The 15576-nt window shown below is 38.1% G+C and overlaps 1 protein-coding gene across 4 annotated transcripts in view; it reads right to left on the bottom strand.

The window, feature by feature from the left end:
* Positions 1 to 14964, bottom strand: part of mtm1.L (myotubularin 1 L homeolog) — a 41554-nt gene extending 26590 nt beyond the window's left edge. The window contains exons 1-2 of one of the 4 annotated variants that reach the window (XM_018229898.2): positions 14820 to 14964; positions 1624 to 1688 (exon numbers count right to left, since the gene is read on the bottom strand). In XM_018229898.2, the coding sequence (XP_018085387.1) occupies positions 1624 to 1683 (60 nt within the window). In that variant the 5' untranslated portion in view covers positions 1684 to 1688; positions 14820 to 14964. Of the gene's footprint in view, positions 1 to 1623; positions 1689 to 7651; positions 7781 to 14571; positions 14739 to 14819 lie in introns of those variants that run through there. The other 3 variants (XM_018229901.2, XM_018229900.2, XM_018229902.2) reach the window with 3 other exon arrangements.
* Between the last annotated feature and the right edge of the window lie 612 nt (positions 14965 to 15576).

The raw sequence follows: 15576 nt of genomic DNA, 5'->3' as shown, positions 1-15576 counted from the left end.
CTGAACACCACGGAACGATCTTCTTCCGGCTTCTTCTTGCTTCTAGCAGCTGCACATGTGTATTATTGAAAAGCCGAACTTTAACTAAAAAGTCGGCTTTTTCATTCTACAGCGCATGCGTCTGCCCGGGGAAATTTGAAGAAAGAAGACGATGAAAGAGGATTGCTCCGTGATGCTCACTGGAATAACCCCGGGCCAGTGCAGTTTTCTGCTGATAGGAGCACCGGCCCGGGGTTTCAGGTAAGTAAATACATTCACTTGGGGGTGCCTAACATTTAGCACCCAAAAGTGTGAAACGATTTTCCTTCTCCTTTAATCAAGGATTTCGTGCATCATGTCTTCTGGCAAACAGTAGTTGAATAAAGTATTTTTTTCTTCCGGTTAGAGAATGATGATTCTAAAAACTAACAACTGTAGAGATCCATGTAAGAAAGTACTCACTATGGGAGTATGTACTCTCAAGGGGCCCCACGACACATAATAAACTGATTTTCTCAACAGTCTGGTTACTGAGCAACAGAAGCACTGTTTGTGTAGCAAGTAACAGGGCCAAGACATAAAACAGGCAAAGATTCCCTGCATATTTTTCCTTCCTTTTTTTTCTAGCGAAGTACTTTATATGTGAGTTTTCTTCGCTTAAAGGGGCAATTATCACCTAAATTCAATAAGAGCCAGAATGGCCTGTTATTAAAAATGTGTTTGCTTTTCATTTGAAAGGTAATATTTAAATGTTAAAATGTAAGCTATTTGAAGCCATCTAACAAAATATTACATTTCCAAAGAATCATTGTAAGGACGCCAACTCATGGGGAAAAACTGGAATGTATGCATTATGGCCCTACCAATTTCACCAGCTTAGCTATCCTGCTATGCCGATCTGTTTTTGGAGTTATAGGTCTTCCTATTTTGCCTTCTCCAGCTTCCAGTGTAAAATTCTTTCTGGTTGTTAGAGTCACTGGTTCAGAAAGCCACTAAATCTCATCTGTAAGGCTGAACATTTTATTTAAATTTTTTAATTTCATTGTTTTATATATTTGTTTCTAACCTTTCATTTGCGTCTATCCGGACTTACAAACCACTGGTTTGATTGCAACTGAAATTTCAAAGTGTAGCTGTGCACAACAAAAGTTTACTCATTATATAAAAAAAAAAAAAAACAATTAAAGCCAATTGCAAATTCTCTACTACAATTTTTATTATATATAGGAGTTTCTTCAGGCTAGGAAAAGTCTGCTTAAAGCTGAAGGTTGAAGCCCCTACTGTGGGCAGTAGCCTTCTGGAACTATTCTGTCGGCTCCAGCGCAAACACACTCTGGTTTCTGCAAAGAAATTAGAGCTTTGTATTTATTTGAAATCCGCCAAGTGTGTTTACGGACGCAAAAGAAGGAGGAGGCTAATGCCCACGGTATAGGCTGAAATCAGCCTGCAGATTCCTCTTCTGCAGACAATTAATCTCCTTTAAATGCTTTGCAAGTGCCAATAAAGTGTATTGTTGGCGGTAAAACATACGCAGCGTGCTATTTTTCCAAAGTCGCCTCAAAATTGCCCTTAGTCGGAGATAGATTACTGAAAGAATGGGTTCAACGCATACAATAGCAAACATGCTATGCAAAGAGGACTTACCCTTCGGACAGAATTTTCTAACGAGTTTGAATTATACTTTGGCGTGGAGGACGAGGCCATTATTTCTATATAACAAAAGAAGAAAAAATTGTTGGAGATTAGCAACAAAACATTCATATTATTATTATAAGCAAGTACAGGTATGGGACCGGTTATCCAGAATGCTTGGGACCTGGGGTTTTCCAGATAAAAGACCTTTCTGTAATTTGGATCTTCATACCTCAAGTCTACTAAAAAATCATGTAAACATTAAATAAACCCAATAGGCTGGTTTTGCTTCCAATAACGATTAATATTTTGGATCACATACAAGGTACTGTTTTATTACTACAGAGAAAAAGGAAATCATTTTTAAAAATTTGGATTATTTGATTATAATGGGAGTCTAAGGGAAACGTCTTTTCCGTAATTTGGAGCTTTCTGGATAACGGCTCTTTGCATATACAGGTATGGGATCTAACATATTCTGCAAAACTGTACAGTAGGGTGGAGTATAAATGAAACAAACAGAAACAAAGAGGGAAAGGGAATGTTTCTTCTCCCCCTCAAATATAAACCTTGGCCAAAATCGCCCCTGACTCAAGTATAAATTAAAGAACTGCTTTTAAGAAACATTATTTCTTGTTCTAATATGAGAGCAAACACGCACAATATTATGTTGATTCTCAAAAACAAAAAAAAAAAGCTAAATAGCACAATCATTCTGACAGTGTCACAAATATGATGTCAAGACAGCACTGTTTCTGTAAGATGAAAAAACAGCCCCGGGCTTATTAAGAAACAGTTTATCATTCCAGACAGAGTACAAATGGATATAATTTGATTTCAAAACTCCCCTAGACTTGAGAGAGAACAAATTTAAGATTCAAGAATTCCCTATGGCACATTGATAACAGCAGCGCAATGGAGTAGAACAGGCTAACTGCATAAGCAATAACAGGAAAAGTTCAAATGGAACAAGCTTGCGTTTGTGGGAAGAGGAAAAATCACATTTGTGTCTTTCTGGCAAGTGACCATTAAAAAGGAAACAGAACGTGCTGCTAAAAAAAAGATTTGTAAACCTTGAAACGCACTGCTAGAAAAAAAAAATAAAATCAGCGACTGGCCACGACATGTCAAATAAAAGTGGCTGTGCAGAGAGGTAGGTAATGCATAGAATGGGAAATAAACCATGTAGCGAGGCATGCTAGTACAACAACAAAACCTGCCAGTAGCCTTAACTCACAAATAAATAATGAAGAATAGTTATTTTCAGTTTGTTTTTTATAAATGTACAAAAACAACATGGGAAAATGTATTATACTGTAAGTAGAGTTATCAAAGTCGAATTTTAGAGTTTTTTTTATACAAGTATGGGACCTGTTATTCAGAATGCTTGGGACCAGGGGCTTTCCGGATAATGGATCTTTGCGTAATTTGGATCTTTATACCTTAAGTATACTAGAAAATCACGTGAACATTCAATAATATAAATATAATATAAACTGGTTTTGCTTCCAATAAGGATTAATTACATCTTAGTTGGGATCAAGTACAAGGTACTGTTTTATTATTACCGAGAAAACGGAAATCATTTTTACAAATCTGGATTATTTGGTTAAAATGGAGTCTATGGGAGAAGGGCCTGGATAGCAGGTTTCCGGATAACGGACCCCATACCTGTACCTCGAATAAACTCAACTCGGATGGTTTCTTATTTAAGAAAAAACCTTGATTTAGCGAGTTCGGGGTTAATATCCAAAAAACTCAAATTAATCTAGTTTTCAGCAAAAAAAAAAAACTTCAGTTGCTCAAATTGATCAAGTTTTTGGCAAAACCCTTGTTAAAAAGCTTAAACATCATGCAGGCTATTAACATCTTCAAATGGTTCAAGGGACCTCTGCAATTGACTCCTAGATGACCTCAACATGTTTTAGATGGTGTATTTTCAGATTTTCAGCTATTTTATATTAATTCTCGAAAAATTTGAGTTTTCTTTTGTTTTTTTAACCCGAAAAATTGATTTTTGACCAACTTACTTTCACAGTAAACACAAGTTCAATGAACAGGGCTTGTGCTGAAAATAGATTTTGTAAATAAAAAAGTATGTTTTTATAGTTTATTAGTTCTTGTGCTAAACAGGGAAACTGAAGCTAGTCAATGTTTGGCCCTTGAGAGGTAGTTACTTATACCAGTATATGACTTCCACCACTTACCATTTGTTGTGACGGTTTGTAAGCAGAAGTAAACTATGCAGGGTGCATTATCTGTGCATATTTTTAATGATCAAAACAAGAGGCAAAATATACATTCAAGCCCTACTCCATTATATCCCCATCAAACTCATGGGATATAACTGCTCCCTTAATCACTGAACATTCAATTGTCTACCAAATAAAATAAACAGATAAAATAAATCGTACACACTTAGTAAAGCATTTTATTTACAGGTATGGGACCTGTTATCCACAATGCTCGGGACCTGGGGGTTTCAAGATAACAGATCTTGCCGTAATTTGGATCTGCATACCTTAAATCTGCTAGAAAATCATGTAAACATTAAATAAACCTAGTAGGCTGGTTTTGCTTTCAGTAAGGATTATATCTTAGCTAGGATAAAGTACAAGTTATTGTTTTATTATTACAAAGAAAGAAATAATTTTTTGGATGAAATGGAGTCTATGGGAGACGGCATTCCTAATTCGAAGCTTTCTGGATAACAGATTTCCAGATAATGGGTCACATACCTGTAAATAGTTTTTGCCTTCAGTTTCAACACAAATTGAAGGCTGCCTCTTATATCAACTGCAGCATGTGCCTTGCTTTGAAGGAACCCTGGGCAAGACTACACACTGAATGGAACACCAGCAAATAACCGTAGCTCACTATCTATACATATCTTTATATAATACACAAAAACCATGAATATCTTGTAAATTATATCCTTATAAATGGTGAGTACTGATATCATCAGTTATAAACGGTGAGTAGTGATGTCATTTCTGTCTCACTGAAACCTGCGTATTCGAATAAATAAAGTACTCCCTGTTGCAAAATATGAGGATATTAGAAGTTACCTCAGAGTTCCATGACCTGTATAAAAACACTCGGCCTTCATGAAACTCCTCGGTAACTTATAATATCCTTATAATTTACAAGAGGGGTTGTAAACGGTTCTAAACGGTGAGTAGTGATGTCATTTCTTTCACATGACTAAACTTTGTGTATTATAATAAAGTACCCCATGTTGTAAAATATGAGGATATAAGAAGTAACCTCTGAGTTCCAGGCCTTCAGCCTCGTGCTTTTATATGGTCATGGAACTCCTTGTGAATTAATTTCCATATATTTTACAATAGGATATATATATATATATACAGTGGTGTGAAAAACTATTTGCCCCCTTCCTGATTTCTTATTCTTTTGCATGTTTGTCACACTTAAATGTTTCTGCTCATCAAAAACCGTTAACTATTAGTCAAAGATAACATAATTGAACACAAAATGCAGTTTTTAAATGAAGGTTTACGTTATCAAGGGAGAAAAAAAACTCCAAATCTACATGGGCCTGTGTGAAAAAGTGATTGCCCCCCTTGTTAAAAAATAACTTAACTGTGGTTTATCACACCTGAGTTCAATTTCAAAGGTTATAAAGCCATTTCTAAAGCTTTGGGACTCCAGCGAACCACAGTGAGAGCCATTATCCACAAATGGCAAAAACATGGAACAGTGGTGAACCTTCCCAGGAGTGGCCGGCCGACCAAAATTACCCCAAGAGCGCAGAGACAACTCATCCGAGAGGCCACAAAAGACCCCAGGACAACATCTAAAGAACTGCAGGCCTCACTTGCCTCAATTAAGGTCAGTGTTCACGACTCCACCATAAGAAAGAGACTGGGCAAAAACGGCCTGCATGGCAGATTTCCAAGGCGCAAACCACTTTTAAGCAAAAAGAACATTAAGGCTCGTCTCAATTTTGCAAAAAAACATCTGAATGATTGCCAAGACTTTTGGGAAAATACCTTGTGGACCGACGAGACAAAAGTTGAACTTTTTGGAAGGTGCGCGTCCCGTTACATCTGGCGTAAAAGTAACACAGCATTTCAGAAAAAGAACATCATACCAACAGTAAAATATGGTGGTGGTAGTGTGATGGTCTGGGGTTGTTTTGCTGCTTCAGGACCTGGAAGACTTGCTGTGATAGATGGAACCATGAATTCTACTGTCTACCAAAAAATCCTGAAGGAGAATGTCCGGCCATCTGTTCGTCAACTCAAGCTGAAGCGATCTTGGGTGCTGCAGCAGGACAATGACCCAAAACACACCAGCAAATCCACCTCTGAATGGCTGAAGAAAAACAAAATTAAGACTTTGGAGTGGCCTAGTCAAAGTCCTGACCTGAATCCTATTGAGATGTTGTGGCATGACCTTAAAAAGGCGGTTCATGCTAGAAAACCCTCAAATAAAGCTGAATTACAACAATTCTGCAAAGATGAGTGGGCCAAAATTCCTCCAGAGCGCTGTAAAAGACTCGTTGCAAGTTATCGCAAACGCTTGATTGCAGTAAGGGTGGCCCAACCAGTTATTAGGTTCAGGGGGCAATTACTTTTTCCACACAGGTTTGGATTTCTTTTCTCCCTAAATAATAAAAACCCTCATTTAAAAACTGCATTTTGTGTTTACTTTGTGTTTGTTTTGTGTTATCTTTGACTAATAGTTAAATGTGTTTGATGATCAGAAACATTTTGTGTGACAAACATGCAAAAGAATAAGAAATCAGGAAGGGGGCAAATAGTTTTTCACACCACTGTCATATATATATATATATATATATATATATATATATATATATATATATATATATATATATATATATATATATATATATATATATATATATATATATATATATATATATATATATATATATATATATACACACACATACACACACATACTGTGCCATCTGCCAACTGCTAAGAACGTTATGCTCCTCTAGAGAAACCCAAAAAGAGCAGCAGACATGAAATGAAATATAAAAAAGGATTGTCCTCACTTTCCTTTTGCGGTATGATGTCTGTGCAGGAAGATTTGTTGGCGCCTATAACCAGAGGAATAAATCTCCAAACATCCCCAGACACAGTGGTAAGAATATCTAGCCACCTGCACGACTGCCGCTCATTTTACAGATAAAAGTAGGCATACTGTGTGTTTTATATATTGGGCTCCCTAGCAATATTGCAAGCACTTTTCTAGTGAACATTTCATTTTGTGTTCCTGCTGTTATAACAGGTTGTTTCCCCCAGTACCTCATTTCTTCTTCTGCTGCTAAATCCCCTGTTATTTATACAGGTCTATCAACTAGAACCATGAATTCTTTCCCTGACACATGGCTGAACAACTCACAGGCCGAGTCAACACAAGTGGGAAGGTTGAGGACACCAAATCAGGCCTTGAGATTCAGTTCCCAGTACAGGTTTGGGACCTGTTATTCAGAATGCACTGGCCTGGGATTTTCCAGCTAACGGATCTTTCTGCAAATTGGATCTTCATACCTTAAGTCTACTAGACAAACATTAAATAAACTCAATAAGCTGGTTTTGATACCAAAAAGGATTAATTATATCTTAGTTGGGTTTAAGTACAAGGTATTTTTTAATATTACAGAGAAAAAATGGTTTGGATTATTTGAATAAAATGGAGGGAGACAACCTTTCTGAAAAAACGGCTTTCCAGATAACAGTTCCCATACCTGTACTTACATTTGACTAAATCTAGCACTTTCCCAGAACGGCTAGAAAACCAAATTTAAAAACCACAAATGTTTCTCAAATATTCATGAATTTGTGGAAATAAGAGAAGACCCTATTAACACATTGATTGAGTTCAAGTCAATATTCAATTATGAAACAAAAAAAAAAAAAAGTACAGGGGCCGTTGTATACATTTACATTATTAAAGGAATATGGACATATTCTACTTTGTGATTATGTAGGTCATTATTATATTCAATCCATCAGACATTTTCTAGACTGACTTTAATCCTCACCCTAAAGCTGTATTCCATTAACTTCATCCAGTTGTAGATTCAAATCACTGATGAAGAGTATAAGGGGGCCACCAAATGACAAGGATGCTTTTAATTTATCACAATGCATTGCTAAAGTATTCTCTCATTGTACTCTAAAAAAAAAATAAAAAAAAAAAAATTCATTTTTTCTGTTCTCTGATATTCGCAAAAAAACACATTTCTTTAACATGTCTTTCAATGTTTTTATTTGAGAAAAAAATCTAAAGGAAAATAAGGTAAGGAGTATTTTGAGGTATGGGCAGTGTAAGTTTTTTTTGTCATGAGCTTTGGTCAGAAAGTTTATTCCTCTCCTCACAGTATGCTCTTTATTCAATTTAGAAGCTTGCTTGCTTTTAACTCTAATGCCTTCTTTTGTGCCAGCCTCCTATTTGGGCATACAGTGCTATTGATATGACCTTGGTATGTTTTCTCTGTAAATTTATAGTAAAGGGTCATCATAATAATGGTAAAAAGAACAGTAACACAAAAAACTGAAATTACTTGAGAAACACTAACAACTGAGATCTGTCTCTAGCTATTTAAAAATATTTTTTGATAACATTAGTATAGTTTTGTGTGCAAAATTCATGCATGACATTTAGGGGCAGATTTATTACGGTGCGAGTTGTTTATTCCACGAAAATTCAGATTCCCAAGTTGTATTTTTTGGTCCAAACTCGTATTTTGGCTACAAAAAAAAACAGAAATATTCGAGATTTACTAAACCCCGACCCTGGAAATAGCTCTATCTGCAAATACACCACCTAAAACCTGTCGTGGTCATGTAGGAATCAATGGCAGAGGTCCATTAAATCATTTGAAGATGTGAATAGCCTGCATGATAATGATGTTCCTATTTTTTTCAGAGGGGTTTGCCGGAAAACTCGAATGATTTGAGCAATTCTAGTTTGTTTTCGCCAAAAACTCAATCAATTTGAGTTTTCGGGTTGCGGGACTTGAACTCGCAGAATTGGGGTTTTCACATTTGCGTTTTTTCTTAAATACGAAACCATTTCAGTTTCGAATTCATTCAAGGTAAAAAAAAACCTTGACCTATGATAAATAACCCCGTTAGGGTAACAATACAGGGCTGCTTTATCCCTCATGACTAATTTTGGCAAATTGTCTGAAAGCACTCGTCCATTTAAAGGCAATATTTACAGGCAAGCTTATTAGCCTGCTATGCAAAGTGGGTCCTACAGCCTGAGTGGGCCTACATGGCAAGTTTGATAAATCTGAAGCAAGACACACTTAATATATATGATCAGCATTAGGATGTAATATTGAGTAAATAAGCATACATAAGCATGGGGGGTTGGGAGAGGAACTAGTCTGGAATAAAGCAGGGCCACTTTCTAAGCATACAAAGGGAAGTGTATTTCTTGGTATTTACGGTCTACTTCCCTACTGGCAAAAATTAAATAAACAGTAGGCCAATCTGTTCTAAGGCTGGATCAGAAAAAAAAAACCTTACAAGAAACAGCAGGATCAAGTAACATTTTACCTGAATGTCCTACAGTACTTACGTTTACTACATTATTGTATAGAGAGGTCTGTGGTATGCAGCTATGAGTTGGGGTGATAAGACAGAAAGCTGAGCTGGTGCAAATCAAAGAAAAAACATGTGACAGAGAATAGCACTGTTTGTTTTTAACAAAGGAAATGGAAAATCAGGGTAAGTGTATGACAGCTTCCTGTTAAGTAGCAGCGCAAGACCTGTCTCTGATGACCCTCCGTAGTTTAAGCTTCCTTTAAACTACGGATGCAGCAAATACAGAATTTGGCTGAATACAAACACGTTGTACAGGTTTCATAATTTGCCAAAATCCTATTTTTACAGTAACGGAATCAGATGCCTGTTACTTTAAGGCTAATGGCATGAGTCGTTTTCTCGGCTGATGACAAACAGCTGATCTGCCGTCTTCCACCACTTTTATACGTGTGTGAGATCTGTCTGTCAGCTCATGTTAAAAATGGGTATATTTTCCCTTTAAAGGAGAATTCAACCCCCCTACCCTGGGTAGACCCCCCCTCCCTCCTCCCCGGGCAAATCCCCCTAATTTTTTACTCACCCCTCCGTGCAGATTCTGGCCTTGGAGTTCACGGCAACCATCTTCTTCTCTGTCTTTTTCAGAAGTTTCAGTGCATGTACAGTTGGAGTAAGTTTCCGGTTCTGCGCATGCGCCAAAAGTATCGAAAATTTTCGTGAGTTTCGGCGCATGTGCAGTTGTTCGGGAACGGAAATTTACTCCAACTGCGCATGTGCCGAAAATGCAGTCAATACACGAAGATTACCAGAGAAGAATCCAAGGCCAGAATCTACACAGAGGGGTAAGTAAAAAATGAGGGGCATTTGCCGGGGGGGGTGCAGGAAGGCTGGTGGGGAGGAAGGAGGGGGGGTCTACCCAGGGTAGGGGGGGAAGGGTTTTTTAAACTACAGGTTGAATTCTCCTTTAAGTGGTCAGTTAGGCTGAGACAAAGGGGCATATTGATTAACACTGGAGACAAACGTCACCGGTGACGTGCCCATAGCAACCAATCAATTAGATTTGAACCGTCGCCTACAAGTTACAAAATAAAAGCAAAGATCTGATTGGTTGCTATGGGCAACATCACTGGCGATGTTTATCGCCAACGTTAATAAATATGCCCCTTAGAGTGAACACTTAGGTGCTATGTATGTTCTCTTGGGACAATGGTTGAACGGTTACGCAACAATGTTTTTTTAATGTGTCTGTAACTCAGTTATGAGTTAATTGAGCCCTTACAAAAAGCTGGGCCTTCAGCTAAACGTAGCCACAAAACCACGCCACTTTAGTCCTGCAGAATATTGTGAATCAGGTAGCATTTGTGTGCTAATCTCTAAACATAAATGATATTTCCTGAGCAACCAATATAAATATTAATTGTGAGTTAGAAGGATCAGTTTTTCCTTTAACATAGATTACATGGGCAAAAAGGAATGTCAACATGGCATCTACATATGGCACGGTATTTTCTCTGGTAACTTGCCCAAAAGCTTGGCTGGGTCACAGCATATTCGTTTGTTCTTCCACATGGACGGTTTGGTTTTAAAGCAAAGTAACGAAAAAGTTACTGAAAATGTGCAAAGCTTTTCTAATCTCACGCTCTTTCTTGTCTGGTTATGTATACAGATGCAGTTAAATCTGCTGTGTGAATACAATACACCTCTCTCTGTGCATAGGCACATTGAGCATAATAAGTGCTTTAGGAAATCCTCTCTAAGTGGGAATGGCAGTGGGCTCCAGCTGCCCCCAACTTCTTCATCAGAGGGGTGTATCTGAACCTTCCTTGTCACACAGAACAAAATGGCTGCAGTCAAAACAAAAAGACAGCCAGGCACCAAACCTATTTCTCTTTCTGTCCCCACACATACAGGAACTGAGAATGTACAATAAATGAACTGATACTCAACCAGTTTTTATACTGTCACACATACAAAACAAATGGAATTCACTTTATATGATGCCTCCAACAGCAACAAAACCATGTAATGTATCCAATGTTTCCCCTTCAAAAAATTCTTTACCCAAGTTTGTTATAGGTAACATCAAAACAGAATAATTAGCCAGGAATCTATCAAAGTGATTTGCATTATCCCTACTTTATGACACCAGTACTTGCGCATGCTCCTAATTAACGTAATTGACTATTTAAGCCTCAACTAAATGCAAAGCAATTTACACTGGCCATAGAATGGGTTGTACCAGTTTCACCATTAAAGGAGTCACCCTTCCAAAACAGGCTGCCCAGCTCGAGCTGCTGTATTTGCTCAATGTAAATTAATTGTCGTGTGAAAATGTCCAGGAGCAGCAATAATCCTGTTGCAATAATATTGCAGGTTTTGTGGTTCTTTAAAGGGGTTGTTCACCTTCCATACACATTTTTCAGTTCAGTTGTTTTCAGAATGTTCTCTAGAAATGAAGACTTTTTACGGTTTTTCCAAAATCTAAGTTTAAGGTTCTCGGACTCTGGTGTTTTAGTTGATATATTTCTCAGCAACATCTCTGGAGTATTAGCAACTATTGTATTAATTCTAACAGCTGCCTTTAATGAAACCCAGGGATTCTGCTTGGCAGCGACAAAGATTAGAAATGTATCAACTAAATGTATCCATTTAAAAGGTTTAGAGGGTCGGCAACCCCCCCTCCCAGAGCTGCTTTAGAAAGGTGAAAAATTATACTTACACTTAAATATTAGAAAAACGCTCACATATAGAAAGTAAAAAGGTAATTGTAAAAAGTCTATTTCTGGTGAACTATCTGAAACCAACTGAACTGAAAAAAGTGTTGGAAGGTGAACAACTCCTTTAAGGAACATTTTATAGTGCTTGGAAAATGTGTGTGTACTTAGTACACTGTGTACAGGCATGAAAACTGTTATCCAGAATGCTAGGGTTTTCTGGAAACACAGATCTTTCCGTAATTTGGATCTGCTTACCTTAAGTCTACAAAAAAATGTTTTAAACATTAATTAAACCAAACAGGCAGGATTGTTCTGCCTCCAATAAGTATTAATTATATCTTATTTTGAATCAAGTACAATGTTCTATTTTATTATTAGAGCGCTTTCTGGATAACGGATCCCATGCCTGTAGTAGGCTGTAGAAGGCACATTATGGAACAAGAACAATGTCATGTCCTCAGTTGGAACATATACAAATTCCAGACGGTCTCTTTAAGCAATGTCGGTACAAGAAATGAGTTTCCATGGGTGAGAAGCCTCATAAAAGGTGATCACCATGAGGAGTGACAAACATTGGCCAAGCAGCCAATGAAATTTTTGGATGGATAAAAGACACTTCCCCATGTAGAAATCAAACAGGCAAGTCTTAATTTGGTGAATGCCAGAAGAAAATGGAGAGGGGGACTATGTTTTATAGTTTGGCAAGTGCCCTAGTTCCAGCCAAAGCAAAGCAATAACATTCTTGATAGTTCCCAATTTGATTTGGGAAAGGACTTTCTCCTGTTTCAGCATGATAATGCCCCATGCACAAATGAAACACATACAGAATATATTAGTGTAGACAAGTAAAAACCCTGACTTCAACCCAACTGGGAAATGCATTGGAAGGCCACCAGTGAGATAGGCCTGCTAATCCAACATGTACCTCATATACTTCAGGTTCAGTGAAAGGAAATCTATATAACCAGAAGATTGATTGATAAGCAATCATACTGCTTAACCATGATAATAAACATAGCAGGAACACTTGCAAATGATTATTTATCCCGAATGACTGATGAATAGTTATATAGTTACAGGGGTTGTTCAACTTTGACTTAACTTTTAGTATGATGCAGAGTGAGACAATTTACAATTGGTTTTCATTTTTTTATGATATTTGAGTTATGTACATATTTGGTAGGGTCCAAATTACCCTAGCAACCATGTATTGCTATAAATAAGGAACTGGAATATGAACAGGAGAGGGTCTGAATAGAAAGAGGAGTAATAAAAAGTAGCAATAACAATACATTTGTAGCCTCAGATTCAGTCAGTGACTGCCATTCGAAAGCTGGAAAGACTCAGAAGAAAACAAATAAACTATAAATAAAAAAAATGAAGGCCAATTGAAAAATTAGCCATTCTAGAATATGTTAAAAGTTAACAAAAGGCGAACAACCCTTTTAAGTTGAAAAAAAGAACAAAGTCACACAAAAAAAAGTCTAATATCACATAAGATGAGCTCAGCCACGTGACACTATCCTATGAGATTGATTTGTAATGCAAATACACAAGAGGCACTTGTTCTAGAACACATACTGTGTGACACACCAAAATGTATGTCATTATTTGTGAAAGCCCTTGAATGTTAAAGAGAGGGTTCACCTTTAAGTTAACTTTTAGTACGTTATAGAATGGCCAAATCTAAGCAACTGTTCAATTGGTTTTCATGGTTTATTTTTCTTATCGTTTTAGAATGATTTGCCTTTTTCTTCTGACTCTTCCCAGCTTTCAAATGCGTGTCGCTGACCCCATCTACATAAACACAGTGGGAACATCACAAACCAAAGCTGCATTGTAGAAAGGGAAAGAAGAATGGAGTCAGCTATGGAATCTCATTCATTCGTATAGCCGTAATAGGGACCAATCTATTACAGCCACGTAAGGACTGTTGTTCTGTGAGAAGTTTGTATGCAGCAACATTAGAAAGAACTTTAGCCCAGAGTATTTAATTCTGCAGTTCATGTTAACCACAGTTGTATGTTGCTTTAGGGCATGGGCACACGTGAAGATTCGCCAACGACTAATTGCCTTTTCTTCGGGCGACTAATCTCCCCGAATCTTAGCGTGTGCACTTACCGTTAAGAGTTTAGACAGTTACTTGGGCTGGTGGGGGGGCTGTTTTTCGGCCTCTGTGTACTTGAAACGCCAGGGTCTATTTTGATTCTCAGTTCTGATTGCTACCTTGCAGCACTGGGGTCCAAGGTTTGATTCCAGCCAGGGAAATACCTGCTAGAAGTTTGTATGTTCTCGCCATCCCTTATCCGGTTTCCTCCAACATTCAAAAACCTACAGGCAGGTTAACTAGATCCTGATAAAAGTGACCAGAGACTGTCACAGGGACCTTAGAGTGTAAATTCCACTGAGAAAGGCTGAGAATGATGTGTAATCTCTGTGGAATATGTTGGTGCTATCTACAGTGTGTGTGTGTGTGTGTGTGTGTGTATATATATATAGTCATTGTGGAGAATTGGTGATACAGGCAGGGGCTCACACACAAGATAGATGTGGTTATACTAGCAAAGTGAAGGAATACACAAGAATATACAGAAAGAAGCCCTACTTTAAGGAACTGAAAGGCAAAAGAGCCTGAAATACACAATTATGGGCAGAGTAGTTGGGTTACTAGTAATTGTAGTCAGCCAACTCACTGTTTACGTTTCTATTTGTGTCCTGCTGACTTCCCCCATTCCCTGATCTGGGCAGAGGCAACTGAAAGGCAGAAATGTAACACCGATAGGGAAGAGAGTACCCGTGATGAGACAGTCAGCCCTGCGGACACACCTCGCTGCTCTGTCTGGCTTTCCTCACAACCGCACACTGATACTATGCCTATGGGCAAATACGTTCCACCATAAAAACCCAATCCCCCGCGACCCAGCCCCGTTCTTCTGCCTACCTCAGCGGGACAGATCCGCCTCCAAGGCCGCCGAGCCTGACAGGAAGTTCTGGAGCCGCCGCTTACCTCTCCGTAGGGGGGCGGACCAGACAGCGTCATGTGATCAAATAAATGGGCCGGACACTGTCACGCTCAGAACTTCTCATTGGTCCAGAAGCGCAACTCTGTCACGGGCATTATGGGAGATGTAGTTCTTCGTTTCATATGGGCATACAATTTGGCAAGGCGTAGTATTAGTGTGTGAGAGAGAGTTGTATTTATAGTTGGATGTGTCAGCTTCTGGTTATAACTGCTTGTACTGCGCGTTTGACTGGAGCACTCCCCTTTTACACGCTGTGCACCTAGAAATTAAAGGGGATTTCCCAAAAAATCTCATGACAGCGAATATAATTCTAAGAAACTTTCCAAAGTACATGAAACATTTTAAGGGTTTTTTTAAAGAGTTTTGTAAGATATAACTGCGGATAAAAACAGAATTTGTTTATTTGTTTGATCCTGGTAAAGTAAAGTGGCAGAAATGAGTTCTACCCCCAGATCTATTAATTATGCTACTTTGTATCAGGAGTCAGAGCCGGGAGTGCACAGAGCAGCAGTAACCTGACAAACAGCAATTATATCTGTATTTACAAATACATCATATAAAACCACTAAAAGTTGATGTATGTTGGAAAGTTGCTTAGAATGACACGTTCTTCCCTTATGCCAAAAAGGAGTCCCCCTGACCCACGCTCCCAGTCAGGCCCGGACTGAGAATTAA

Source organism: Xenopus laevis, chromosome 8L (assembly GCF_017654675.1).
Source record: "Xenopus laevis strain J_2021 chromosome 8L, Xenopus_laevis_v10.1, whole genome shotgun sequence".
Classification (NCBI taxonomy): domain Eukaryota; kingdom Metazoa; phylum Chordata; class Amphibia; order Anura; family Pipidae; genus Xenopus; species Xenopus laevis.
This window is presented reverse-complemented; position numbering and strand designations above follow the sequence as displayed.